Below are 27852 nucleotides of genomic sequence, written 5' to 3' on the forward strand. Positions count from 1 at the left end.
TGTATCTCACCTGCAGGTACGGTACCCATCATCAGATCCCTGCGTCCTGCCACAAGCCCACAAGGTGTTAACAACCAACTGTCAGCAGTTGCAGAAGCTCGCATCGCGTGCAGTCCAGACATAACTGCCCTTCGTTATTATCTCAACAACTAAAAAGAAAAACTAAAAAGAAAAACACAGCTGCCCTTTTCAGCTTTGAACAAGCTTCTATAGTTGCTAGTGGTGGTTCATTATTCAGCTGGAGTAGAGATAGGCTAGCTTCTCAGAGGCGCGTGTCACGAGACCCTAACATTTGGTGCTGCTACTCGTGCAAGACCGGTCGGGGAACAGCGGTGCAGTGCACGGCGCCGCAAGCAACAGCCGCGCCTTGTTAAAAGTTAAAACCCATGGTGGACTGGTGGTTCGCCGCCGACTGCGTGCTCCGCGCAGGCGCCAGCTACTGCGCCCGATAATTTTCGCCGGCGCCGCAACCTGCAAGGCAAGAGGGCCTCTGCCTCGCTCTGCTGCCGTCGTCGCCGGCCGTGCGCGCCATGAAAAATCAGCGGCAGGTGCTTGTGTGCTGCCGCGCATGCTCAGACTTGCAGGCAACCTCTCGCGCAGGGGCGGGCGCAGCTAGCTGGAGCTGGCCCGGGCACCGGATCTCGGCGGCGGAGGGGGGGGGGGGGGGGGGGGGGGTATAATGCGAGCGGGTGACTGCCGTGCACTGGGCCGGGTTCCATCCACCAAGGAATCTCATTTCGTCCAAGAAAAGAAACTGCTCGGTTTCTTGGGCCGGTTGCGGGGAGGATGCCAAGGGTTTTATTCTATCGAACTTTTTATCGCCTGCGGTTGCATTCACAGTTGTCCGGAGCAAGTAACGCGAGACCACCGATCTCAGGTCGTCCTGGAACCCGGTCTGGATGATCCAGATGATATGTTAGTATTGTTAAGATGGGTGCGCGGGTAATTAAGACAGCTCAACATGTTGGTTTACCTGCTTAAGCATGATTGGATTTGGACCGTATGCAGCTCACTGATCAAGCTCTTGACCTTCGCAATTAGTCCAACAATTTGGGGGCATTTTTCAATTAAACAGGGCCTTTTTAAGCCTGGTTTAAGATCTCACCGTAGCACTCACGTTTATAGCTTACGTACGAAGAATTGACCAATTTTACGAGAAGTAGGGCTACATCGCGCGCCCTTGTGCCATGTTTTGGTGTTGTTTCTGTCATTCTCACGTCTCTCTCACCCCTTCGCGAGGGGCTAACTTAGCTAAATAATTCAGTGCACACGCAATCATTTGTTAATTATGTAATTAAAGCAATATTAGCAAATTGTTTTAAAAATACTAGTCATGCCTCTCATCGCCTTCTCTTTTTCTCTTTACAGATCTATCTACTTGACCGTCTCTTTATTCATTTTAATTGAGGTCTGTTGAAGTTGGAAAATGGGAGCGATCAACTGTTTGCAAATCTAGAGTAGATTTTGGCGATAAAGATATATATAAAGTCTAGATCACGATCTCCATAAACAATAACTACTCTAAGCTACAGAGATGCCTCTGATCTTGTAAGAATTTTAGCTCAACATATTCCATGGATTTTCATGCTACATTTTCACCGTTGTCAAATCGAGACTAGGCGACTAGCAATCGCCTCTCAAGTCTCATCCCGATAATGAAAATTTGGCATAAGGGTCAGATTAACGCCATTATTTTAGAATCAAAATGGAGGACATATAAGATCTTTATATATATATATATATATATATATATATATATATATATATATATATATATATATATATATATATATGTTGAGCATAAGCTCTTTTCTTTTTTTGGTAAGGATCATATGAGCTCCTTAGTTGCAGTTTAGCATTTCACATCTCTTATGTGAGGGCCCATCCTTGATCCTTCGCTGCAGGAGTTCTGCACTTGAGAGTTAAAAGTCATGCTGTAATTAATCAATTAATCACTTAAATTAACCCTTTAACTAATCACTCATTGACCAAGCTCCCGACCGGACTAAGGACACCGTCACCGCACCTACCCCGATATCATCCATACGGCACTAAGATGGTTGGGCCGTCCATCCGGCCCAACCAGGCCGAGACAACGACCCAGATCGAACCAACGATCCCCATCCCCTCCCCTTCGCGACGAAGCATACTCCTCGCGGTCTCACATGGCACGACTCGCTTCCCCTAAAAAAAAAGATTAAAAACATTCGCAGAAAAAAGAGGCAAAAACTCCCGTAAATTACCAAACACGCGCGGCCACCGACCGATCAGGCGACCCCCCCTCCTCCCCGAGGAAATCCACCACCGCGGCCGGGGCCTCCAGATCTCGCCGGAGGCAGCGGCAGCGGCGGCGGCGGGGGGCGATGGCGCTCAACATGAAGACCCTGACGCAGGCGCTGGCCAAGGCGTCGGCGGTGATCGAGAAGACGGTGTCGACGACGGTGCAGGAGGTGACGGGCCCGCGCCCGCTGCAGGACTACGAGCTGCTGGACCAGGCCGGGTCCGGTGGCCCCGGGCTCGCGTGGCGGATCTACACGGCGCGGCCGCGGGACGGCGCCCCCTCGGCGCCCTACCCGGTCGTCTCCGTCTGGGTGCTCGACAAGCGCGCGCTCGCCGAGGCGCGGGCGCGGGCGGGGCTGTCCAAGGCCGCCGAGGACGCCTTCCTCGACCTAGTCCGCGCCGACGCGGCGCGGCTCGTGCGCCTGCGCCACCCGGGCGTGCTCCACGTCCTGCAGGCGCTCGACGAGACCAAGGCCGCCATGGCCATGGCCACCGAGCCCGTCTTCGCCTCCGTATCTAACGCGCTCGGGTGCCTGGACAATGTCGGCAAGGTTCCCAAGGAGCTCAAGGGAATGGTACGATTTTGACCTATCGTGTTTCTATTCGATTTTGCTTGTCTGTATATGTACGATCTAGCATCGATCTTAGGCAATTAATTTGCTGATATGAAGGCTACATACTGAAGTGTAGTAGTTTGCTCATGGTTTCTTAGTAAACCGTTACTGCTGCACTTGATACTGCCTAGGAGTTAAGGTGATTAGTGTTGGTATGTGATTGTAAAACCAGTGATTGCAACTAATTTGAGCTGTTCATCCCATTATTGATTAGCTAATATTGTAGGATTTAGCGTGAATTAAGGAAATAACATTTATGATCCCAATGAAGCATTTAGCAGTGTCGCGTCCAGAAAATCCGCCAAATGGGTGTAATGTAAAATTTTGCAACAAACCTCCTTGAAAAATAGCATACTTGTTGGGTCAGTATATCAAGTTTTACAATGCTTTCGAGGAATTACATAGTTTTGTTACTTCCTAACTTATAGTTCACTGATCTGTAAAAATCTTCTGAGTTTATTCGGTATAGGACTTTAGTGAATAATAAGAATCTTTTCAAACGTTAGGTTGACTGTGAGATTCTTGCGGTTTCAACTGTAAAACTTGTATCTTACTATCTGGTATCTCGCGGGATTGGAACTTGTCAGGTTATACAAGTGGCTATTGGCTATTGGTACTTCTGGATTTTTGTATACCTTGTATTTCAGTGTAGAATGTTTCACTAGTGATGGGCTCATGGCAATTGTTTGGATGTCCAAAGCGCAATCATGGACTGCTGTTTGCTAATTTCTTCTTGTGTTTCAGGAAATGGGGCTACTTGAGATTAAACATGGACTGCTGCAGGTTGCAGAGACGTTAGATTTTCTTCACAACAATGCCCATCTTGCCCACCGAGCTATATCGCCCGAGGTCATCACCATCCTTCAGCTTGTAGTTTTCTGCTTGTTCCTTTTCTGTTTTGATAATTGATTTTCTCTGTTGCATGCCCATTGCAATCCTGTAGTTTTGGTGCTCTCTTGTCATTTTAATGTAGTTATTCTGCTTTACTGCCAAGTCCCCCTTGATTTTTCTAAGGGCATTCTGTGATTTAGGCTTGCTGCATAATATGATGCGATTTTTTTTTTACTTGCACTTAGTTGCTGAAAAAACTCAAACACTTTGTTCCATCAAATTGCAAATTATTTTGTTCACATTGTTCTCCTTTGTACGGAACCAATTAATGTATGTTTCTTTTGGATCTGATGGCGTAATACCACATGGAATCCAATATACTCGCTCCGCTTTTAAATGTATGACATTTAGGACAAGCTAGTTAGTTCGAACTAATTGGCTTGCCCTACATATATTTCAAAATGGAGGGATGGATTGAGATAGTATCTAATTAGTTTGATATTACGTGCTTGTTTTTCATTATGGCAACTTTAACTCTTTAAGTTGTATGCGAGTGCACTGTAATAACCTTGATTCTTTTACAGACAGTTTTTATAACTTCTAGCGGATCTTGGAAGCTTGGTGGGTTTGGTTTTGCTCTTTCGATTGACCAAGCTACAGGAGGTTTGACTTCATCACCGCAATTCCATTATTCGGTTAGTAAGTAATCTACATTCAGCTTGTCATTTTGGTGACTTTCAATTCAATATTTATTTCACCATATTTCATTTGTACCAAATAATCTGTATCCTCCCTTTAGAGCTTTAAGCCTGCAACAGAAAATATTTCACTAAAGATCAGCTTGTCATTTTGGTGACTTTCAATTCACTATTTATTTTGCCATATTTCATTTGTACTAAATAATCTGTATCCTCCCTTTAGAGCTTTAAGCCTGCAACAGAAATATTCCACTAAAGATTATAATGATTTCTCTTGACTAATTAACTTCTAAATTGCTCCATAGTTCTGCGCAATACATATTTTCAGGCATGGAGTTTCTTCCAGACATAAGATGATCTTTTCTGTATTACTTTTCAAACATATAATATATATTTGAAAAGTAATACAGAAAAGATCATCTTATGTCTGGAAGAAACTCCATGCCTGAAAACATATATTACTAGTGTTATATGCAGCCTACCCCAACTCGCTTGGGACAAAAGGCTATGTTGTTGTTGTTTTTTTTTTGTATATACGGTGATTGTGTGTAGCTTGTTACTACTGGGCTTTGTAACGACATATATGATGTGGATCAGAACCTGTGTTAATATTTATTAAAATACTCCTCACTTGAAGTGTTTTTTTCATTTAATTATATCCATTGCTCACTATTTTATTTCTGGCACTCTCCGATTAGTGACTTATCGAACCTGTTTTTCTGAACCTGCTTGTTTTAGCATGATGATGTTCTGAGCTGTTACCAATTTATCTTCTTGGTTTCTTTCTAGGACTATGACGTTGAGGATACAGCTTTACCTCTTCAACCATCGTTGAATTACACTGCACCGGAATTGGTCCGAAGTGGAGATTCTAAAGTTGGCTCTGCTTGTGACATGTTTAGCTTTGGATGTCTGGCTTACCACCTGATTGCTCGAAGACCACTTCTGGACTGCCATAGCAATGTTAAAATGGTATGTATTAAAATCCGGATGAATAACATTATGCCAATATAAATTTTATTCTTTTAGCATCAATGGTGTAAACAGCTGGAGTTACACTTCCCTTCGATTTTGCATGTTACAATCTGTTCAGGTTGCATCTGCATTCTGCACGACTTATGCTGATGTCTCCTCCTATTCTTGCAGTACATGAATGCCTTGATGTATTTAACAAGCGAAGCCTTTTCTAATATCCCTTCTGATTTGGTGTCGGATTTGCAAAGGATGCTATCAATGGATGCGGTATCACGCCCTAGTGCTATGGCCTTTACAGGTGGTGTGTCGCCTTCCTTTTCATCATTCATGGGCATACTGATGGAGTTTTCTTCATAGTTTCATGAAATGCTCTTGAATACTACCTTTTTTGTATAGGCTCTTCTTTCTTCCGGAATGATACGAGGCTGCGCGCTCTTCGTTTCCTCGACCATTTGCTTGTATGTATTTGTTATTCCTTTGGTTTATTTTCCTAGAATAGTGCAAAGGCTAAGTTTCATTGTGAGAATACGGAATACCAGTCTTCTTTGCTGGAGAATCCTTTGACTAGATTTATTTAGTTATACCTGCCAAGATAGCAGCAAGAGTACTGCCTGCTAGACTGCTATTTGTTGAATGAGACGACCTAACAATTTGGTGCCTCGAGATGGTTCTTATTTTTAAGACAACGTTCCTTTCAGGAGAGAGACAATATGCAGAAGACAGAGTTTTTGAAGGCATTATCAGATATGTGGAAGGATTTTGATTCCCGTGTTCTTCGATATAAAGTATGTTCCCTACTTCAATTCATTCTCTCTATCTTCTTCCAACCAATACTACGTACTCAATGTGTACTATGATTTAAATGTGAGCATTATTCGCATATATAATGTTATTCTTCACAGAATCTAGTGGAACCTGCACTTATTCAAATAAATTGGACAACTTATCCTGTTCTATTTTGTGTCCCTGTACAATGTTCAAGTTTCCTTCCTTTGGAGCTTAAAGTTTCTGTTATGCTTAATCAAGAACAAATGTTTGGAGCTTGCAGTGCTGGTTACTTCCTTTATGGCAATAATGAAAAAGAATCCACAAACCTCAATTACTTCTTAACTTCATTCATTACAAAACTAATCACTTCTTTAGTTGACCATTGCCCAATTTGAATATCGTACATCTGTTTTTTCTTTTGCCTTCGAAACTTTTTGTCCAGAAAAGAAAAACGACCTTGCTAATAGTTGATCCTTTTGTTATTTCAAATCTGACTTGCACTTTACAACAGGTCCTTCCCCCACTTTGTGCTGAGCTACGCAACATGGTTATGCAGCCAATGATTTTGCCCATGGTTCTGACAATAGCAGAATCTCAGGTAATTTCTGCTATTTCTCATTTATAACCTTTGTTAATACGTGAATATAATCTTTTTCTTCAAAGAATAGTATGAACTCCCATCTTAGTAGCTGCTTATCTTTCTATTATTTGTCATGTAAATATGCATGTCACTGTAGTAGAGTTCTAACTACACGTGAAAATATCATTCTTGCTGCAATATCAACAGAACTCTCTGCAACTGAATTATTTTAGGTGCACTTTACCATCATCTCCTTTGTTTATAGGGTTTCAGAAAGCAAAATGCATTTCATTATATGTTATGTGGTGATCTTTTCTTAGATGCACATGCATCTGAACATTCTGAAAAACCATTAATTTCTTTTCTTTTACAGGACAAAGGTGATTTTGAGCTTTCAACACTGCCTGCACTTGTTCCAGTGTTTACTTCAGCATCAGGCGAAACACTTCTGTTGCTTGTGAAGCATGCAGATCTCATTATTAACAAGGTAAGCAGGGTTAATTTATGAAATATCTAGTGATTCTATTATTCCGTTGGGCTATCTATATGACTGAACAGAATTGTGATCTAAATCCACAAAAAGATATTAACTAACATGTAGTTTAGTCATTGGATTTTTTTTATTGTGTTCTGTGACCAGATTATTTTTGTCTTGTGCAGGCCACCCAGGAACATTTGATATCACATATTCTTCCAATGCTGGTCCGGGCTTTTGATGACAATGATCCCCGGCTACAAGAAGAAGTTCTGCGTCGAACAGTGCCACTGTCTCGTCAACTTGACATCAAGGTTACCCTCAAATAATTTGCTAAAACAAAGATTAATAATTCAATTTTGTTTTTCTTTCCATCATGAGCAGAAGGTGGTTTCTCACTTGCTGCATGGATTACAGCGTATTAGCATGCATGTTATGCATTCATTTAATGTTTACTTTTTCTTGCAGCTAGTAAAACAGGCTGTCCTTCCACGTGTACATGGATTAGCTCTAAAGACTACAGTTGCTGCGGTATGTGTATATAATTTAGTCTACTAAATTTGGCAGTGTACTTATTATCTTCAATCATGTGAGCATGCATTAGAATATGGGAATAACACTATTATAAATTGGAAAAACTGCAGCCTCGTTTATGTTCGAACAGTCTCACACAAGAAAAGAGAAGTATAGAAACCCTGAACATTGAATACATGGTTTTCAGATGTAATTTTGAGCTTCTTACCTTATTGATGGCCAGTGCCCTAACTTTAGTAATGCGGCATAATAGGTGTTGTAATAAATTAGTTGTTCTTGACATTTTGGTTTTCTGAAGTAATATTAGCAACATATAGTATTCCTATATATGCTAATGTTCAGTTGACCGTAGTTGTAATTCATTTTTGCTTATCAAGATTGACATTTTAGAGTTCTATCATTGTGTTGCTCTGTTTTTCTTATCTACCCATCGTTTTGTAAATCTTTGCTGCTTTCTTAGATAATCATGCCTCATCACTTTCAGGAAATACTACATTATTCTGTACTTTGTACTGTCGCATATTCTTTTTATTTTGCATATGTTCTTATCTGCTCCTGCAAATATAGGTGCGTGTAAATGCCTTACGCTGTTTAGGAGATCTTGTGCCATTCTTGGACAAAGAAGGTATACTGGGAATCTTGGAGACTGTTCGGCGTTGCACAGCTGTTGACCATTCTGCGCCGACTCTAATGTGCACACTTGGTGTTGCAAATGCAATCTATAAACAAGTTAGTTCTTTGACACACAATTTTTACTGTAGCTTATTTGTAGGCATTTTTCCAAGCCAATTTTACCTTTCAGTAATAATCAATTTAACTTCTTTGTCATTTATCCAGAGTGGTGTTGAGTTTGCTGCCGAATATGTGATTCCTCTTATCTTCCCATTGCTCACAGCACATCAACTGAATGTACAACAATTTGCCAAGTACATGCTATTTGTAAAGGATATCACAAGGTATTATTTAATTATATCCTACATCACTTCCTCCCATATGCATGTAGACTAAAACACTACTTTTACAGCAAGATTGAAGAGAAGCGGGGTGTGACTGTCACAGATAATGGGCGCGCAGAGGTAAAAGCATCACCTTCATTGGCAAATGGGATTCACTCTGACCCTATGTCAGGAGGGGTGGGTCAACCTGCACAAATACCAGCTGCAAAGAGCACCCCTGCATGGGATGAAGACTGGGGTCCTAGTAAGAAAACCAGTGCTCCATCTCTCTCTTTTGATTCTGGTGCGCAAACAAAGCAATCATCGGCGGACCCTTTTGACTTCAGTACTCAAACAAAGAAACCCACAGCACTCCCTTTTGATTTCAGCACTCAAACAAAGCAGCCATCATTAGTTTCGCAGGTTACAGCAGCTACAATCCCACCTGCACAACCACTTCCATCACTGCAATCTCTTGCACCCAGTTCAGGAACTCAAACTTCTGGCTCATGTGTTCCTGTTGACATTGAGTGGCCTCCTCGTAGCAGCTCATCATCTGACTTAAATGCACCCTTGTCTGTTAACAAGGAGAATGATTCCGGAAGGCTGTCTAGCGATGGGCTTGATGATATTGATCCTTTTGCCGATTGGCCACCAAAACCTAGCAGTGCCACCAGCATTTCAGCAAATGGGCATCGGCCAAGCACAAATCAAAATGTTTCTGGATTTAGCTCAGGAAACATAGGGTTTAGTGGCAGTGGAAATTCTCTAGGGCAGATGAAAAGCAACCAGATGAGCTGGTCCAACACGTCAAATCTAATGAGCATGAACTCAACTGGCAGCTATTTGAACCAGGGCAACACAGCTCTAGGGTTCGGAAATCCAATTGGAGGACTGAGCACAGGTCTCTCAAATTCAAGTAGTTCCAGTGCAGGCCAGAGTATGATGCAGCCAAAATCTGATTTTGGATCACTGTCCATGACAACCAATAATGCCGCTCATGGCCCACCCAGGCTTGCCCCTCCTCCATCCGCTGCTGTTGGAAGAGGCCGTGGTAGAAATCAAGGACAGTCAGCACTCTCACGAGCATCACGGCCCCCTCATTCCAACTCTTCATCAGGACAACAACCTATCCTTGATTTACTTTAGTAAGAGAAGGTCGCCTTTGTTCTTCCTTTCCCAAATGTCAATGTGTACATCTTCAAACCTTTTGGATGCTGAGCATGATACAGTTCTTGGTCATGTATGTGGTGAAAGTGTATTCTCTTGTCAGTTCGAAGCTGGGTTTATGGTTCGAAGAAAGCTGCTTCGGGATCTTGCAGAGGTTACATTTTCTCTAGCTTCGGGTTTTTATTTCAGCATGGAGGCCATCTCCATATTGGCGAGACAAGAAATGTTGTTGTGTATATCTCTGTCCAAAACTCGGCTGTAGCTTGTAGAGTTGGTGAATATAGTCAGACATGTTTATCTGGGATATGAAGTTTTGAATGCTTATAGTGTACCACCATGTTTAATGGGCCTTAGGCTATTCCCAGCAGTGCTCCTATCTGGATGCGGATGCGGAAGAAAGGCACACAGATACAAAAGATGCTCATGCAGCAGATTGCGCATGCGGCTGCGGAAAAAACGAGTCCGCTCTCAACGCCACGCATATCTACGGTTTCTCTCTCCTCATCGTATCCTTGCAGACTGTTTTTGGTATTCGCACCAGCAACCGCATGCTGCTGGAACTGCTCTCGTTTTTAGGCAGCGCTGGTGGTGGGCCATACTAAGTTTTTGCGTATCCGCATCGGAGGACTGCTGGGAATAGCCTTATAGATGGACCCTGCTCATGTGTACTCCACACTGCCCAGCTTGATATAATTCTTTTGTTCTGTAAAGGGGTCCATGTTGTGTAGTGCTCAAACTAAGGCTGTCTGCAATTCTGGTCCGATATTGTTTGGGTTAACTGTCGTCGATAAAACCACATTTGTTCTTGTACCTCACAACTGTGTAAAGTCGATCTTAATGTTTGTCCCTTTCTCCTTACCATTCCTAGCTGATTAACCAAAATTGGCCCCTGTTGCCTTTTTTTTTAGTCTGATATCTTTGGTATTGCAGACAAAAAGCTATCCCTGGTTGGATTCTTGTGCCCCATTCTGTGATGGTGACCTTGTACAGAACTGGATCCAGCTACACGGTCTTGTGAGTTTTGACCCATCCATGCACCACCGATCGAGCATTTCGAATTTGCTGCAGGGGCCGCAGACCTGTGTACCATTACCGCGCAGAGCGCATGCATGCACGATGAATGCATTTCTCGTCGGATGGCAGGAATGTTTCAGTTCGAATGGGCACCATGCCAGGGGATCAAGATCAATGGCTCAGGGAAAATTGAATGCATGGCGAGCTGGCCTTCACTCGTCGGAGGTCAGAAGCCTGCAGGGACACTGGTACAGTCTCCCTCTCTCATCGATCATGGCCGCCATGGGATGGCCATGTTCATTCTTGGAGCTATCTAGCTATATCCTCGCTCCGCTACTCATGATGTCTCATGTCTCCTGCAAAGTCTTCGCCTGGCAGGGGCCCGGCAAGTGGATGCATTGCTTGATGCGGCCATTGATTGATCATATCGGGAGACCAGCGCGGCGCGCGTGCACGCAGCAGCCATGGTTCCGGATCAGGGAAACTAGTTTGGTAGGCGCGTTATGTGCGCTCATATAGGAAATTGCTAACTCGAAGTGATATTTTTTTTTACTGTTCTCGAAAGAAGATCATACGATGTTTTAAATTATATAAAAAATATATTACTGTGAAATACGAAATTAATTTTGTTATATATAAATGTATATTTTTTATTTTACAATAGACTTGTAGTGTGTAACGATAAGTATTATTGTTTTTTATGGACATCATGGACTTATGAGATCGTATAGTACAGATAAGATGCTATGATATATTTTTTTAAGTTTGGTTTAGTACAATCAGTCAGTTGGATGGTAAATATTTTTAACGATCTAAAATTGTCAGTTGATGTAAAAGTAACACATAGGCTACCCCTTTATATGTTGGATCGTTCATATAAATAAATGTTGTTAGAACTTTAGTCTCAAGTGTATATTAGATAACTGATGCTATAAATATTAGGAAGTCTCAAGTGTATATTAGATAACTGGTGTTTTAAATATTAGAAAGTAAATATTGGGAAGTTTTTTCTTAAAAAAAACAGAAGACAGACTTATACCGGAAAGGGTAAAAAAAAACCTCACGAACAGTACTGAACAGTGTCGTGAGGCCCACTTGTGAACAGTCTAAACAGTGCATGCGGGGGGCCCACTCGTGAACAGTACACAGGCCCACTGGGAACATTACATATGAGACCCACTGTGAATAGTGCTGTGTGGGGCCCACGTGGGACCAGAACTCACCGCGTTGCGCCGATTTTTGGGCCCTTAGTATATGTACTCAATGCATGTGGGGCCCACTCGTGAACAGTACATAGGCCCACTGTGAACATTACATATGGGACCCACTGTGAATAGTGCTGTGTGGGCCCCACGTGGGGCCAGAACTCACGCGTTGCGCCGATTCTTAGCCCCTTAGTATATGTACTCAATGCCGCGCTGCCGCAAAGGCGACGTAGTACGGAGGAATGGACGTAGTGGGCCGTTGGATAAATGGTGGCGCCACGCGATCGCATTCACGGTGGCACACAAGGCATCTAGAGAGAATGTGTACATGTATCTGGAAACATGGCCTGGACACGTGTATCTAGCGATCGAGCATTCACGGCGACGGTCGGGCAGGGCACATGAACGCAAGTCGCCGCCGTCGTCTCGCACAGTGTATACGTGAGCGCGCGCGGAGGCCGGGCGTGCACTGTGCACTCGATCGTCAAATTCGACGGCACGCGCGCTGTGCAGGCCCGTCGTCGCCTACTAGCTAGAGCAGCATGCGCAGCACAAGGGAACCAAACGTACGTATGTACTAGTACTATACGTTATTGAGTCTTGATCCGACTGGCTTATTGGGAGATCCCCCTCGATATCCCATCGTGGATCACGGCATGCGGCATCGGCAGGCCGCAGCTATACGGCGCCGCCCCATGCCCCCATGCATCACCAGTCACCACCATCTCTGGATCGGCCGTTTGGCATCGTCTCTCTTGTATTTCCTTTTCTTTTTCGACATATAGTAGTTGTGTTTCTTTTTTTTATCGCAGTAGTTGTATTTTCTTGGTGTCTGATGATGAGATTGGTGCGCGGTTGCGTGTGGCAGTAGTAATTGTGGTTACCGGCAGGAGCGGTGGTGAATTAAGTTCCCTAACTGGACCACACGCGCGCGCCATGAACGGATAACTTTGACGTTACGTGGTGCCGGAACTTTACTTCTCGTGCTCGAGAGATCGAGAGAGAGAGAGAGAGAGAGTTTTTAGGAAAAATATAGACATTCCACTCACGCGAATTGTAGGCAGGCAGGGTATATATATACGTGCGCTGACCGATCCGTACGCGTATCCTTGCGTCCATACGCAGCAAGGCCGCCGGCATATCATGATATCAAGTCATGGAAAACGTAACCATGTACTGTACACACATTACCCGCTTGCCGGAGGGTCCTTTCTTCCTCTTTTGACGTACGTACAAGCGTGCAACGGTACGAGATACAGTACACAACTCAAGCGCCATCATGGTCCAGGTCATGCCGCGCCCTACCATCGCCACAGAGAGAGGCTGAAATTTCATCTCGGAGAGAGAAGGCATATAAGAAAATGGATAGGTCCAGGTCCAGCAGGGCTAGGGGCTAGAACCCCCCCCCCCCCCCCCCCCAGGGAATCCAATGCAAGCAAAGCAAAGCAAAGGGCCCCCATATCCAAATCCAAATCCAAACAGCCGATGACCATCGCATCGGAGCACCAGCAGTTGCGGAGGCTGCGTGGACAAGGCAAAAGCTCACGTCACCATGCAGCGCCCGCACGTGCAGCGGCGTGCCACTCACGTGCCGACCCGCCGAGCCGGCGGGGACCCCGCCCACTGCGGCGATGCGCGCCCCGCGACCCCGGGCGCACGAGCCCCGGCGCCGGTGGCGTAGGTTGTGACGTCACGGCGCGCTCGAGCAACCTCGCCCCGCGTGCTCCGCCCATCATGCACATACTTGGCCTTTGATTAATGGCGCGGGCAGCCTCGCGCGCCTGCTCCTCTGGCTGCATATGCTGTGCTGGAGCGTCTCATCTTTACTTTGCGGCCGCTTTCGTCTGAGATGCTTGATGGCACTTTCAAGGGTGTAAAATTTGTCATCGAGTACTAAAAAGAAGGACGCCATCTTTTTGTATTTTTTTTTTGAAAGACAAAAGGACGTCATCCATATATATCTTCATATGAAGTTGAAGGCTGTACTAAAATTTGAAGTTGTAATGGTTGTGCTCATGAGGGTTCCCATGCGTTTGCGAACATCCCCTCCCAAGCTTTGTAACAACTTTGGTGGATCGCGATTTTGTGCTGATCTCAGGTCTACTTAATAAAGCGAGCGGTGTGACGGTCAAAAGGAAGTGGTCACGACATGCCACTAGCTAGCTATTCAAGCATTGTGGCATGATCTTGCTTGCAGCCTCCAGTAATGGAGGTGAAGAAGAATTAATCCATGGGGCCAGTGGTTTCTCCTTCTACGTAATGCTGCACCCATCCCTAGAGAGAGAGAGGGGGGGACTAGGTAGAGAGAGAAAGGGTGAGGGTTTACATTATACTATGTTTCTTCTCCTCGCATTCCATTGCATGTTCCTAGGCCAACTAACCTGGGATTCCCTGGTGCGCAGTTAAATAAAATAACTAAAAGAAAGAAAGCGAGAAACTCCAATCGCAAAGTAGACATCCATGAAGCAGCAAGTTGCTTCTTTTTATTACCTTTGCAGGAAGAGGAAGGTATTCTTCGCCTGGAACTGTGCTCCATGCAGGTGCAGGCGTAAGCAAGCAGCCAACTTGTTTTCAGGAAAAAAATATATTATAGTGTAGTAGAAGTAGTATATAGTAGGACATATAATAGCCAATAGCCCAATACAATTGGTGAAGGGCATAAAGGGAATGAACAGCAAAATGTATTATAAATACGGCCATTTCCATGCCCCACAAGGTGGGCTTCAATCTTGGGGCCCATGCACTGAGGCGATGTGGGCCTCGTTTGGGCTTTGCTCCCCCCTCTCTGCCAATGTTTTTTGTTGGCAGTCAACCATGACACCTCCCAAAATTATTGGCCACACACATCCCTTGCTAGTTTGCTACCCCAGCCGTCGTGTGCGAATTGTACTCTTGACTTCTTGAGCCCCATTGCTCACAACATGTAAAAACCTTTACAGTTATGCCACTAGCCCTACCATGACAGAGAACCTATGTCCTGATCAAGGAAAAAAAAGACCAACTGATGAGTGAGAATATGACATGTCAGGCAGGCCCTGTTCTTGTGCCGTGAGGTCACCTTCAGATCAGATCTACCGGAGGAACCAGCTGCTTTCTCACGAGCCCCATCACACACTACATGCGTGGCTCGTCACATATGCCAAGCAGAAGGGACCAAGTCCGTAGTTGCCACGAGCGAGCAAAAGCCTTCAGCTTTGGTGGTTGGATGGAGCTCGAGCTCATGTGCAAACCGAAGAAAGAATCTATTGCTGCGCAAACAGAAAGGAAAGCCATGTTTTCCCATGATGGATCCTTCCCTGAGATGCTCTCTCTCTAGCTGTATGACGCCATGACCTACCTGAAAAGTTGCAATAAGGGTGTGTGCTTAGCCTTTTCATAAAAAGGCTGCAGCCTTTTAAGCCAGATGGAGCACATCATGGTACAACTGCTCAGCCATTAGTGGCAGCATTAAGGCCAAATAGTTAGTGGGGCAGGGAAATAATGTGCCTGTCCGCCTGATGCAACTTGCAATTGTGCTTTTCAGTCTTCAGATGAGCGGGAGGAGGGAGCCAATTAAAAGTGCCATGAATTAGGATCCTGGTACAAGGAAAATTTGTACCACCTAAAATAGGTCCGTATTCGATTCTGAGTATCCAATATCTGTAACCGATCCGTATCTGAATGCTTAAAAATTATATTTTTATCTTATTCGACAAAAACTAATATTATTCGTATCCAAGTCCGTATTCGAACACAAATATAAAAATAAATACGATATCAGTGATATATGTCCGTATCCGATCCGTTTTCATCCCTAACCTAAAGCTCCTGTCATGTTATATTTGTTCTAATCCTTTTGTTGCTTTGCAACGTTTCTTATGGGCGTCAGTCTTAATGAGTTTACAAGTCCTCCTAGAACATGCAATGAGTTTACTTGTCCGCCTGCCTGCCCCTCTTAACCCCTAGCACCAACTAGAACATTTTAAAATAAAAAAATGCTTGAGTTATTTAAGATAACTCCTGAATGTGGAATCTGGCTCTGAATTTGATTACTCTCGAAGTCGATATCTCACAGGAAAAAATGTTCACCCATAATCATGCATTTTTTAGAGAAAATCATTCTGTTTTAATTATGTGCGCCTTTCAGATGTATCAAAGAACTTGGAAAAAAAAATTATGCCTACACCATTCCAGAATCTACTAAAACTATCTGTTGTAAGTGTAGCTTCACCGCTTACTATTGTGTGACGAAATACAAGTTTCTTCTGATAGAGCTAGCTCTCCCTTCAATGTCTGACAACATCATGTTTCTTCTGATGAGCATAGCGATAGATCCCTTCAGCGTTTTTATATACTAACTATATTTATAATTGAGCTGTTGCTTGCATTCGACTACAAACCATGCACATCTCATGGCAAATTAAGACCCTGATCAAGAGCAAACATAGATAAACAAACTACTATTACTACTAGTATTACCATGACAAGACAGCCCGGTCCATGCCGCGTTATATTAAAAAAAATCCCCAATCAATAACTAACTCAACCCCGATCCAACATAGATCAATCACACTTCCTCAACCGGTCGTCCTACTTTTTAACCAAGATCTGCATGCCCATCTCCCCTTCTCCAAATCTCCATGGTTTCATTTTTTTTAAAAAAAACTGCATGGTTTTCATTACCGTATAGTAACTGCAGCACGGTCAAACAATTTTTAGTTTTTTACTGTTACCTTGGATCCTTACCCCGCTCGGTCCACGTTGGATCTAATCAGGTTAGTTACTCGTCGCCATAATGGATAACCTAAATATAACAACTCTTGTTTTGGGATCTTGAGGCATTGCCCATTTGACCCATCTTGATCGGCAACCACACGTACAGCTTTGAAGAGACAAAGCTAACAAAGCGCAGTTGTTTAGAAAAATTGCCAGGAAGTTCAGTCAAGTTTAATTCATCGCAACTTTAGGAATTATCAATTTGATGTCAGTGAGGAATGGTTTCGACAGGTTTACTCTTAAAGGCGCCCATAGTACATAGTATGCATAGGTTTGCTTTTGTCTAATTTCAATTTGAGGTCAGCAAGGGCCAAGGTTAAGGTGGTTGTTGGAGAGCATCAAGGTTCACAGAATTACGACCCAGTCCTTGGGTTGGAAGGGCAGACCAAACAAATCAAAACATAATGTACTACTATAATTTATCCATTGTGTGCATTCAATAACTTTTTCCTCTCCCTCACAAAGGCACCATTCATTAGCTTATGACTCCAACAAAGATGTGACTTGTGACTGGACCAAGCATCTGATCCTGCATCATCCATCAGGGGAGAAGGAAATGGAAAAGGTAAAACAAGAACAAGTGTGCCATCACATTCACAGGTGGAGGGTGTGATCTGCATTAACTTGGACAGATGTGTACCCATCCACCTTTCTTCACTCTTTAGTTCCATGGTTCACAGGAGGTGTTGCATTGGCTCCCTCTTCTCACTCTCAACATTTATGCCTTGGCCACTCAGCTCACATGCTTGGCTGCTTGCTTGCTCATGCCTTGCAACAACCACCACCACCATGGCCATAAACACTCTTGCATTGCACTGCACTGCATTGCATATGACACCTTTTATTGGCATGCATGGATGGGTGCAAGTGTTTGTTATGCCCTGATGGGTGGAAGAAATTCAACAGGTTTGTTTCACCATGGCCTGGATCTGGGTCAGGCAGACCTGCCTCCTTCCAGAATGCTTGCTGTTGCCATGCTCCAACTGATTCACCATTTGTGCCACCTTGCCCAAAACCCAGTGGCTGCTGAGTTCCCCTCTGCAGGGCCAGAAACTGCAATAGATTCAAGCTTCACACACTGCCTGCTGGAGCTCCCCCTTTTATAATAACGGGAAGCAATGATTAACAAGGTGAGGGCAAGCTTTATCTTTCCATCCATGCAGTGCAGGACACAGTGAACTATAAGTATGCTCTGCTCTGGCCAATGGGGCACAAAAGGAGAGCTTCCTCAGCTGCATACACTGAACCTTCACATGAAAAGGCCTGAAATCTTTTTCCATGACAAGCACAGATCTTGTCCCTCCTCTCAGACCACACTTATCCAACTAAACCCACTTTGTATATATAATCACATGCTTTTCACATAGTTTATCACTTCAATTCAGCCAATGGTTGCAAAGAGACAGCTCTGTTTCTTTGCCAAGACAATGATGTCTTTGTTGTTAATCAAACTCCTTTATTTTCCCCCTTGGCATAGTGCAATGGAATCTATGGAGCTCTCAGTTCTGGTAAGTGCACAGAATGAGGGTGCAGACCAGTTATCCTCCCCTCACTCTGGGCCTGTCAGCTGACAGCCTGCACATGGCCTCATGGGATCAAATCTCATTGTTAAAGGCTAGCAAATCTTGCAAACATGGCTTGGCACACACTACTATATTGTTTTCCCTTATTCCATGCCCAGCTGTTCCTCGAACTAATCTGGGTTAACTGCTTGGAGGGCTTTTCAAATGCTTACAGATCAGGGAAAGGTTATAGCTATGAGGACGCATGCATTACTGCTTGTTTCTTCTATTTGATCTGCAAAATATTCAGAATGTCACATCTAAGATGGAAGCCCTTCTACACTTGCTCGGCTGCAATTTCCTCTCCAAATTCGTAGAAATAACTTCTTGCTTGCATATGAGTATGCAGTAGACATGAACCTGATCTCACATATATAAATCTAAAACCAGGCCTTCTGGCCTTGGGACCATGCATGGAATATTGTGAAGTGGACCAGTATCCTTACCCTCTCCATCAGGGAAGGCGATTAACAAAAACAGCATGAGTTCCTTGCAGGCAACTATTCATTGTTTGAATTGAGAACCCAGGGTGAGTGACAGGCCCAGGGTAAGTAGCAGCCACACCTGTATGCATCACGAACAGCATGCAGCACCTCCTGCGCCCAGATTTGGTAGTATATTACCACTAGTGCTAAATGCTAATCCACTGAACAAGCTGCAGACAAACTGATGAAGTAAGCACACCCATCTATACATGATTCCCCTGTGCACACTGCAGCTCCACCCATTGGCTCTTGACCTCTTGCTGGCCTGATCTTGCCACCAACTGCAGCTCCAAGGTCCCGGCTGATCTACCGCCCGCACGCATCTCGATGCACGATGGATGGTGCCGGATCGCCGGCGCGGCTGATTAGCAAGCGTGGCCTTCTACCCTGATCAACTGACTAAACCAATCACAGATGCATGCATGCACCTTGTGATGAAGGATTAAAAAAAACGGCTGCTGGGCGGCACATGAGCTGCTGATGCTGCCTGCAATATTCCATCTAGATCGAGCACGCCCAGCTTTGAGCTCGGAGGCAGCAGATTTGTCTCGGTGGGAGAGAATTGGGAGGGAGCAGGGCGCCGAGACCAGTTTTTGCGTTGCTAAAACCAGAGGGGTCAGAGCGCTAAGCATATTGTAACAACCGACCAAACCGAAAGGGGGTAGTAGGCCTAGGGCTTCGGAAATAATCTGTCTCCCATACACAAAACACATGCACGGCCAAAGGATGGCGTAGCTGTGTTCGCGTGTGTATTGCCAGTGAGCTTGCTTGTGCCCTGGATCTGGATTAATTAGTACTGATGCTAGTATAATTTTCTTGTCAAGCAGCGGTGCGCCGTAGTTAATTCGTTCTAGGATCCATACAGTCAAAACTCAAAACTACTTACTACATGTTTGTACATAAAGTAAGTAGTACTATGTCTATAGATGACTGGTCACTTCATAGAAAATTTGCTGGGCTAGTTTTGTTGTGTATTTGCATAGTTCATTAATGCATACTTGTGCAAGTTGAACGGTATAGTTTTGTTTGTGTGTATGTGTGTGAAGGGTCAATGCAACTACTTAATTTTGATGCCATGTCAAAGTCTAAAACGATCCACACTGGTTAGTTTCCTGTTGCCTGAAGTTTTTTTTTTGAAAACTACTGTTGCCTGAAGTATACACATATTTTACTGGTACCTCGCTTTGCCAAATGTCGAGTGTCTGCAAAACAAAAGCGTACTTTGTACTAGCTGAAACTTTTTTTTTTGGAGGGCGCCACTTTCAGCGTAAGACCTTCTGTAAAGCCGCAGCTTATAGCAGCCCACAGAATCACAGGTAGACAAGGCCGGAGAACCGGCAACCAACGCGAGAATAGATGATTAATTATGACGCTTAGTTTAGTGGCTCCGTTCGTACAAAACACGCGTGTGGTGTGCTGCAGGTGCAGTGCGTAGCAAGAGAAGCTAGCCTTTCAATTAGTGGCCTTGATTTTTCATATGGGAGAGAGTACTTAGCACTGATGCGCCGAGACGTGTCGCGCTCTCATTGGCCGCCCGGCCTTCTTTTTGAAAAGATTATTGTGGAGAAGAAGAAGCGCGCAGCAGGACGGGCGCAGCAACATCACGCTGAAAATCACCTTTTACTTGGTCGATCTAGCGGCCCTCCCTGCGCAACGTACGGTACCCTGTAGCTAGTCCACAAGATTTGATGTAAAAAAAATACAGATAAAAAATGCAGCCTTGAATCCCCAGTCCCATTTGTGTTGGTTGGTTAATTATTTCTAGAGTGAAAAACATGCAGCAGGGATGGAAGAGCCATGCATGTGGGACGGAAAGGAGACCTGGAATTAACCTTGGATCGGAATTTGACTAGGTCTCTTGATGATCCGATCCCCTGCTGTGAAGCGGATCAGATCAAATGCCCATACACGCCACATGCACACTCATCATGCATATGGTCGCCGCGTAATCTCCAGTGATGCGCTAGTGCCAGGACACGCACCGTACAGAGCGAGCTAGCTTTATCCCCATCGCGTCGCTGCTTGGCGCAAGACGGCACGCACGCGGCCGGCAAGTGCCATGCGCCATGCCATTGCCATCTCCCCGATCGGCCGATCGACGGCGACCGGCCGCGGACCCGACCGGTCGGCAAGGTCACGTCGCTCGCCGGAAGAGCTAGCAGCGCCGCCGGCGCGCGGAGCGCACGGCCCCCCGGTGTCTGCCGCGTCGCGCGTACACGTGGTTCGCCGTTTTGGGGGCGCCGGCGCCCAGAGGCATGGTGATCGAGTGGGGAATGGGGATGGCGCGCGCACGCGCGGCCCGGCGGGGGGCCTTGATGCTCGGCGTGGCCGCTGGCCGGGTGACGACGCCCGCCGATCAGATGTTTGCACTCACTATCACCTCAGGATCTGAAATGCCGTCGTCTTCGACCAACGTGCCAGGCTGCCAGCTGCCAGGGCCACGCCGCCAGCTGTTGCGGCCACGTCAGCGCCTCGATCGGAAAAGCAAGGAACCTCGATGGCCCAGGGCCCTGTTTAGTTCCCTTCAAAATTCCAAAACTTTACAAGATTCCCCATCACATCGAATGTTTTAACGCATGCATGAAGTATTAAATGTAGCTAAATAAAATAACTAATTACACAGTTAGATTGTAATTTGCGAGACGAATCTTTTGAGCCTAGTTAACCCATGGCGGGACAATAATTATCAAATACAAACGAAAGTGCTACAGTGTTTTACACCCAAATCTTTACGCAACTAAACAAGGCCCAGGATGAAAATAGGAGCGCAGCAAGAACAAAAATAGAAATGCGCTAACCGAAACTGGCCCGTCCGAGGGGTGGCCCACGTCCCCCAGCTGGCGAATATTTTCCCTCCTCCGGCGGCCATCGCCAACGGGGGGCCACACCGCGCGATCCGGGAACGGGGCCCCCGGGCCCCGCCGCGCGACGTCAGCCGTCCGTGGCCGAACGGACGGTCCCGATCTCACTCGCCCGCCCGCCCGTCGTCCCTGTCCGCGCGGTCGCACGCGCCCGTTGGGGAGGAATGAGTAGGCTGCCCGTTCCGGGAAGGCCGGGCCCGCGCGTCAGGCGTTCCGGTGGGCCCCGCGGCCCTTCCACCGGGGGTGTGGATGGAAAGGGAGGGCGCGCGCGCCACCACCGTCATCATTGGCGGACGAGGGAATTTTTCCGTCCGGGCCCACCGCTCTGTCAGCGTCGTAAAAGGTGGGGTGGGGCCGGTACGGAATTCAGGTGAGTAAAGCCGGGTCTCGTTCGGTCTCGTTTGGGCCAGCTGGCCCATCCAGCCCATTCGCTTTATCCCCTCCCTCGCCTTTGAGTTTCTTTTTTTTTAATTCCAAAATTTGGGAGATGCCAGATGCCGCTTTGGAGCTTACTACCACAGGATGTCTCGCTAGTTTGTGGGGTTCCAGGGCACGCCGTCCTCATTGCAAAAAATGGCATGTTTCGAAACCACACACTTTGCCGTAGTAGCCCGTTGTATGTTTTTCTTCTCTTTTCTCCCCTATCCTGCCATCGCATTGAGTGGCAAGAGAGCATGCAATTCCTCACACATAAATCATGGTAAATGTTTAGCTATGAACATGAGCCTAAGTAGCATGTGGAACCTATGAAAGAGCATGGGGTACCAATGACGCAATGGTGATGGTACTTGTTGGGTTCACACTTCATCATGGAAGGTTTCCTCCGTGCGGTTTTGACGTGTTTGCATGGAGTATCGTCTGCTCACAATTATATCCACTGATTTCTCACTCTGTTCTGCTGGCAACCAGTAGCAGTACTTTTTTTTCACACCAAATCAGCACCAGCCACCATCTAACCAGCAGTACTTATCTCTCACAGCAAATCAGCACCAGCCACAACCAGCCGAACAAAGCAACACATGTGACTAGTGGCTTAATACCAGTCGGAAATTCGATATCCAACATCCCTGAAAATTTTTGTTTATCAACGCCACGACTAGGATGGTTACTTTTCTTCAAAGATTCATAGCAACACATGTGACTAGTAAACCAATCTTTGATTATGAAAAAAATGAACTTGTTTGACTTCCACGCAGCAAGTTATATATGACACACAACACAACATAGCGAATCACATGACCCAACCCCACCATGGGAGAAGAAAACTAGCTGGAAACCTAGCAATAGCAATAGGAATTCCTCCGATCCCAATCCATCATTAAAAAGAGAGAGGGAGAGAGACGAGAACTCCTCTCGCCCGCCCGCCCGCGCGTCATCGGACGGTGGAGAATGCGGAGGCTCGGATCAGGGGACCACGCTCTCGCCCAGACGGGCATCTGGTCCCGCGGCGTGCGTCGCGGTGTACCGCCCTGTACCTTGCGGGAAATGAACATGAAACCGTGGCGGAACGGAACAACCCGCCAGCCCGCCGCGGAACTACACACCCCGGAGGAGACGGACGCACGCACGCGACGGGATATGATCCGATCCCTCACGGATGCCGCCGCGATACCCTGAACGAAACCGATCGGGACGAAGAAGCTGTGGCCGGCGGCCGGAGGATGCAGCTGAGCCGCCGTGGTAATGGCCGGCGGCCGGCCGGGCAGCAGCGGCGAGCTCGCAGCGACAAGGGTGGCCGGCCGAGGCCGGGCGGCTTGGCGTTGTGCGCAGCCGGGCAAAGCGTCTCCCGTGTCCGTGCGAGATGCTGGCTGGAGGAGATCGAGGGGAATCTTCCACGGCCTCCGGGCACATGACCAGTGTGATCTGCTTGAATTCCCATCCATTCCCTTTCGTCCCTGTCCTTGCCGTTTTCTCGCTCACCTGCTCACATATGGATTTTCATTTTGTTTTCAAGATTCCAATCATATTTTTCTTTTGAAGTCATCAACTAAGGTCTTGTTTAGATACGTTAAATTTTGTGTGGAAAGCACTGTAGCATTTTTGTTTGTATTTGGTAATTATTGTCCCGCCATAGATTAACTAAGCTTAAAAAATTCGTCTCATAAATTATAGATAAACTATGTAATTAGTTATTTTGTTTAACTATATTTAATACTTCATGAATGCGTTGGAATATTCGATGTGATGGGGAATTTTGTAAAATTTTGAAATTTTGAAGAGAACTAAACAAGGCCTAAATAAAATTGCGTCGGATTTTCTTTCTCTTTTCGTGTACCAGGTACAGGTGCGGATCAGAAAAGGACGGGCAAGGGTGAGGGTGACGACTATGGCACGTCCTAGAATTTGCTTGTTTGTCTCATCAGATGAGGTTGCTTCAGCTCTACACCTTCCGGGAAAAAGCATCTGCGTCGTCTTTCCAAAGTGTGTACGGTTGAAAATTACAGCTTTGTTACTGTCAGTATATAGATGTATGTACTGACATGAAACTAAACATGTTAACTAAGAACTTCGTCATGTCGTTGAAATTTCGCTCCGTCACGGAAATATCAAGAAGTTTACAACTAGAGATAGAGATAGAATCAGAAGGATGCCAACAATAAGAACGAAAATCCCTATCGCCAACTGATGCCATCCTATCCCTAACTTGTTAAAATGTGCATGACTGAATATTTACAGCTTATGTTCAGTGCAGTGGGACCTTTTTTTTCACCAACGAGAAAAGGTAAAGAAACATTAATTGTGGTACAATAGTGTAATGTATTATCATGGGACTAAAAAAAGTTTACCAAAAACTTTGTCATATATGATTAAACTTTCACTCATTCCACAAGCGCGCGGCAGTACTAATTAGTATATCAGTACACTCGATCAATAACACACTAATTATTTGGAAATTTGCCCATAAAAATTGTACTCCAGTTGAAAACTTCAAGCGCGTGGCAGAATGCTAATAATAATTTAAAAATAATTCAACGCGACACCAACCTCCTTAGAAACCAGCTGAGCTTTTCTTCCTGATTTGTGGTCAAGCTCACAATCTTCTCTTTGTAGCATGCGTTTTGGTTCAGCTTCACACGCCACCATCTATGGGCAAAAGCTATGTTGAATTGTTGATGCGCATCGGTCTGTATCCTACTACTTGTGCGATTTTGTGTCTACCTACTACTAAGTCAAAGAGTGTCCGGCTGGAGAAAACCTTTGGCCTGATTTGGACATAGCTTGTCCTCTTTGTACTCTTATTGCCTGGATTACTAAAACCCAGAGCATAAAACCATTGTTTCGTGTCTGATACTTGCCCCAACTTCAGTAGTTTTCTCTGCTCTTACATACACGCTGCGTTTTAGACAAGCTACTGAATGTGAGCTCGCCAATCAGCACATGTGGCTCAGATTAAAAATAGAACCGCGTAGTGTTCTGGATGCATTTAGTATGCAAAGTAGGCCTGCTCATTCTTAATTAGGGTTTAAGCTGGTCACAGCTATCAATCAGCAGCAGCTGCTGCTGCACGGCACCACAGCATAAACTTCTCTCTGATGTGCGTGTGAGATTCTTCTGCTACTACACACAACCTAGTCAGCTGCACGCCCTAAACCGCATTTGTTTTGGCCATGTCTCGGTCACTATCTGTACCAACCGCCTCGCGGACGGTCCGCACTGGGCCGGCGGACGGTCCGCACGAGGTGACGCCTAGATATTTACCTCATTGTGGGACCCGCTTGTCATATCTTCCTCCTCCCTCTGCTCACTCCGTCCCGAGACGAGCAGAGCCCGACCGCTCGCCTCGACGTCGCCCCCTCCCCTCGATCTCCCTTCTCCGGCCATCTTTCCTCGATTCCTTGCGAGAGTACCTTCCCGAGCCCCTCCTCCACCTTCTCCGACCCCTAGCCCCACTCCTCCCCGGCTGAATCGTCTCAACCACCGCGGGTCACCATTGGAGCCCCTTGAAGCTTGCTCCACTGTCGATCCGTCTCTCCAGTCGTCCTCCGCTCTAACCGACCGCGGGAACGGGTTTGTGGTAAGTTGCTTGTGCTCCCTAGCCTTGTTCCCCTTCCGTTGGGTGCTGCCGGCGTCGGTGAGCGACCGCCGCCGCCGTCGCCGCGCTTGCGGCCGCCTGGTGCACGGTGTCAAAGATAGGAGTCGCGGACGGTCCGCCCAGGGGGGGCCAGACAGTCTGCAGGTCAAGTTAGGTTTCGTCCAGAGACGATGTCGTCTCTGGTAGTTAGCAGAGTCGCTTGCGGACAGTCCGCTAGAGGGGAGCGGACGGTCCGCAGTTGGGGCTTGAAATTGTTCCAGAGACGATGTCTCTGGTGGGGTTCGCAGGATTTAACTGCGGACGGTCCGCCACTTGGGCGCGGACAGTCCGCGGTAGAGTCAAGGAGTTTGTCCAGAGACGTTGCCGCCCCTGGTAGATTGATTATGTGAACCGCGGACGGTCCGCCAAGGGTGGCCGGACAGTCCGCAGGCGGTTTTAGAAATTTTTTAAGAGAAGTTGTTGCCTCTGGTGGGTGGGCGTAGGTGTACTGCGGACAGTCCGCTAAGGGTGAGCGGACGGTCCGCCATATAGATGGAAGTTTGTCCAGAGACATACTTGGTTCTAGGGGGTCGGTAGACTAGTACGGCGGACGGTCCGCCACTTGGGTGCGGACAGTCCGCAGGGTATTTTTTTTAGTTAAAGTAAAGTAGTTACATCTTTGGGCTGCACTCATTTATTCCATATGCATACGTGTAGCATCCGCAGCTGAGGGCGCCGTATTTGAGGTGATTGCGGCACCGCAGGAGCAGCCGACGCAAGCCCAGGAGGAGAGGTGTGAGCACCCGGCCCAAGGCCCGGTTGAACCTAGTATCGAGCAACAAGCGCAAGGCAAGCCCCGGAGCACAACCTATAAATTTTAATTTTATGCCATCTATATGTATATCTATTACTTGTGCATTACGTATAGAAATTGGTTGAAACTCTAGTTGCATGATCTTTAGGGTTCCTTGAGTTTATACTAGTATAATAGGACGATAGTAATGCTATGCTTAAGAGTTCTCGGTAGAAGTCGAGTGACTTCTTGTCACTCGCGAAATATAGGATATATAGAAGTCGAGTAATTTCCAGTTACTCGCGAGACATAGGATATGTCTACTTATATTACAGTACTTGAGTATTGGAAATGGATATGGAGATGTGAGACCGGACGGGGATGGTGTATAGGTATGGCAGCAGGACAGGGATTCCTGGTTGTCTTAGCCCCGTCTGTGTCGGTTAAGGACCGGTCGTTGTGGCAGTGCTGATCGGGGATTGAATTGTACTAACCGCATGCCGGGAGTAGGAGGTAGTCGAAACCGGTAAGCCTAGTACTGCCTTGCTTCGAAAGTACAGGACTCCATCTCACCTCCTGGGGTAGTCGAGTAGTCGCAGAGAATTGGGAATGCATGTATTACTTTTGGTGGTCTCATGTTGAGCTCGACTGACCATATGATGGTGGGGCGGTCCTGTAGTTCGAGGCGGGGAGGGGAAGAGTTGGTGCGTGTGGTCCGACGGGGCTTATGCGTGCCGTGTTGGTTAGGTCCACCTTGCAAGGTTAAATCGGATCGATTCGCCGTGTCTCGCGGTTATGAGGGCCTTGATCTCTTTGTCACCTCGTAGAAATGATTTAGAAGTGTAGTGATAAATGATGGAACTATTTTGAATCATTATTGTATTGCTCCAACATGATTGAGTAGGTATGCCAACATTAGATGAGAGTCTTCCATATGAAACTTGTGGCTAAAACATTGAAAGTAAGGAATCAACCCTAGGTGCTTTTCTGCAAAATAACCACCAGCCAAAAGTCTTGCATGTCTAGCTATGTGGGCTAAGTTATACCCACTGGTCGGGTAAGCCTTGCTGAGTATTATACTCAGGGTTTGTTGCCACAATTATTTCAGGGAATGCAGTTGTAGACTTTTGCCCCTGCTGCGTCAAGTTCATCCGCCGGGATGCAGAGGGATGGGTGGTCGTGGAGCCAGACGTCTAGTTAGGGATCTCCCTAGGGCTCACTTTTGGTAGCTGTAGGCCCCTTTCCTCTAGATGAATCAGGATTTCAGTAATGTAAAGTTTGTGAATTATGTATTTATTCAAACTC

At 46.0% G+C, this 27852-nt stretch overlaps 1 protein-coding gene across 1 annotated transcript; it reads left to right on the forward strand.

Annotated features, from left to right (window-relative positions):
• The first annotated feature begins 2214 nt into the window (after window positions 1-2214).
• On the forward strand, window positions 2215-10213 carry LOC120707411 (SCY1-like protein 2). The gene is made up of 14 exons (XM_039992305.1): window positions 2215-2855; window positions 3639-3743; window positions 4310-4420; window positions 5213-5395; window positions 5570-5696; window positions 5795-5856; window positions 6097-6183; window positions 6678-6764; window positions 7120-7233; window positions 7407-7535; window positions 7690-7752; window positions 8323-8484; window positions 8593-8711; window positions 8780-10213. The coding sequence occupies exons 1-14, from the start codon at window positions 2364-2366 to the stop codon at window positions 9837-9839; spliced, it is 2901 nt and encodes a 966-aa protein (XP_039848239.1). The 5' UTR covers window positions 2215-2363; the 3' UTR covers window positions 9840-10213.
• Window positions 10214-27852: the final 17639 nt, after the last annotated feature.

Source organism: Panicum virgatum, chromosome 5K (assembly GCF_016808335.1).
Source record: "Panicum virgatum strain AP13 chromosome 5K, P.virgatum_v5, whole genome shotgun sequence".
Classification (NCBI taxonomy): Eukaryota; Viridiplantae; Streptophyta; class Magnoliopsida; order Poales; family Poaceae; genus Panicum; species Panicum virgatum.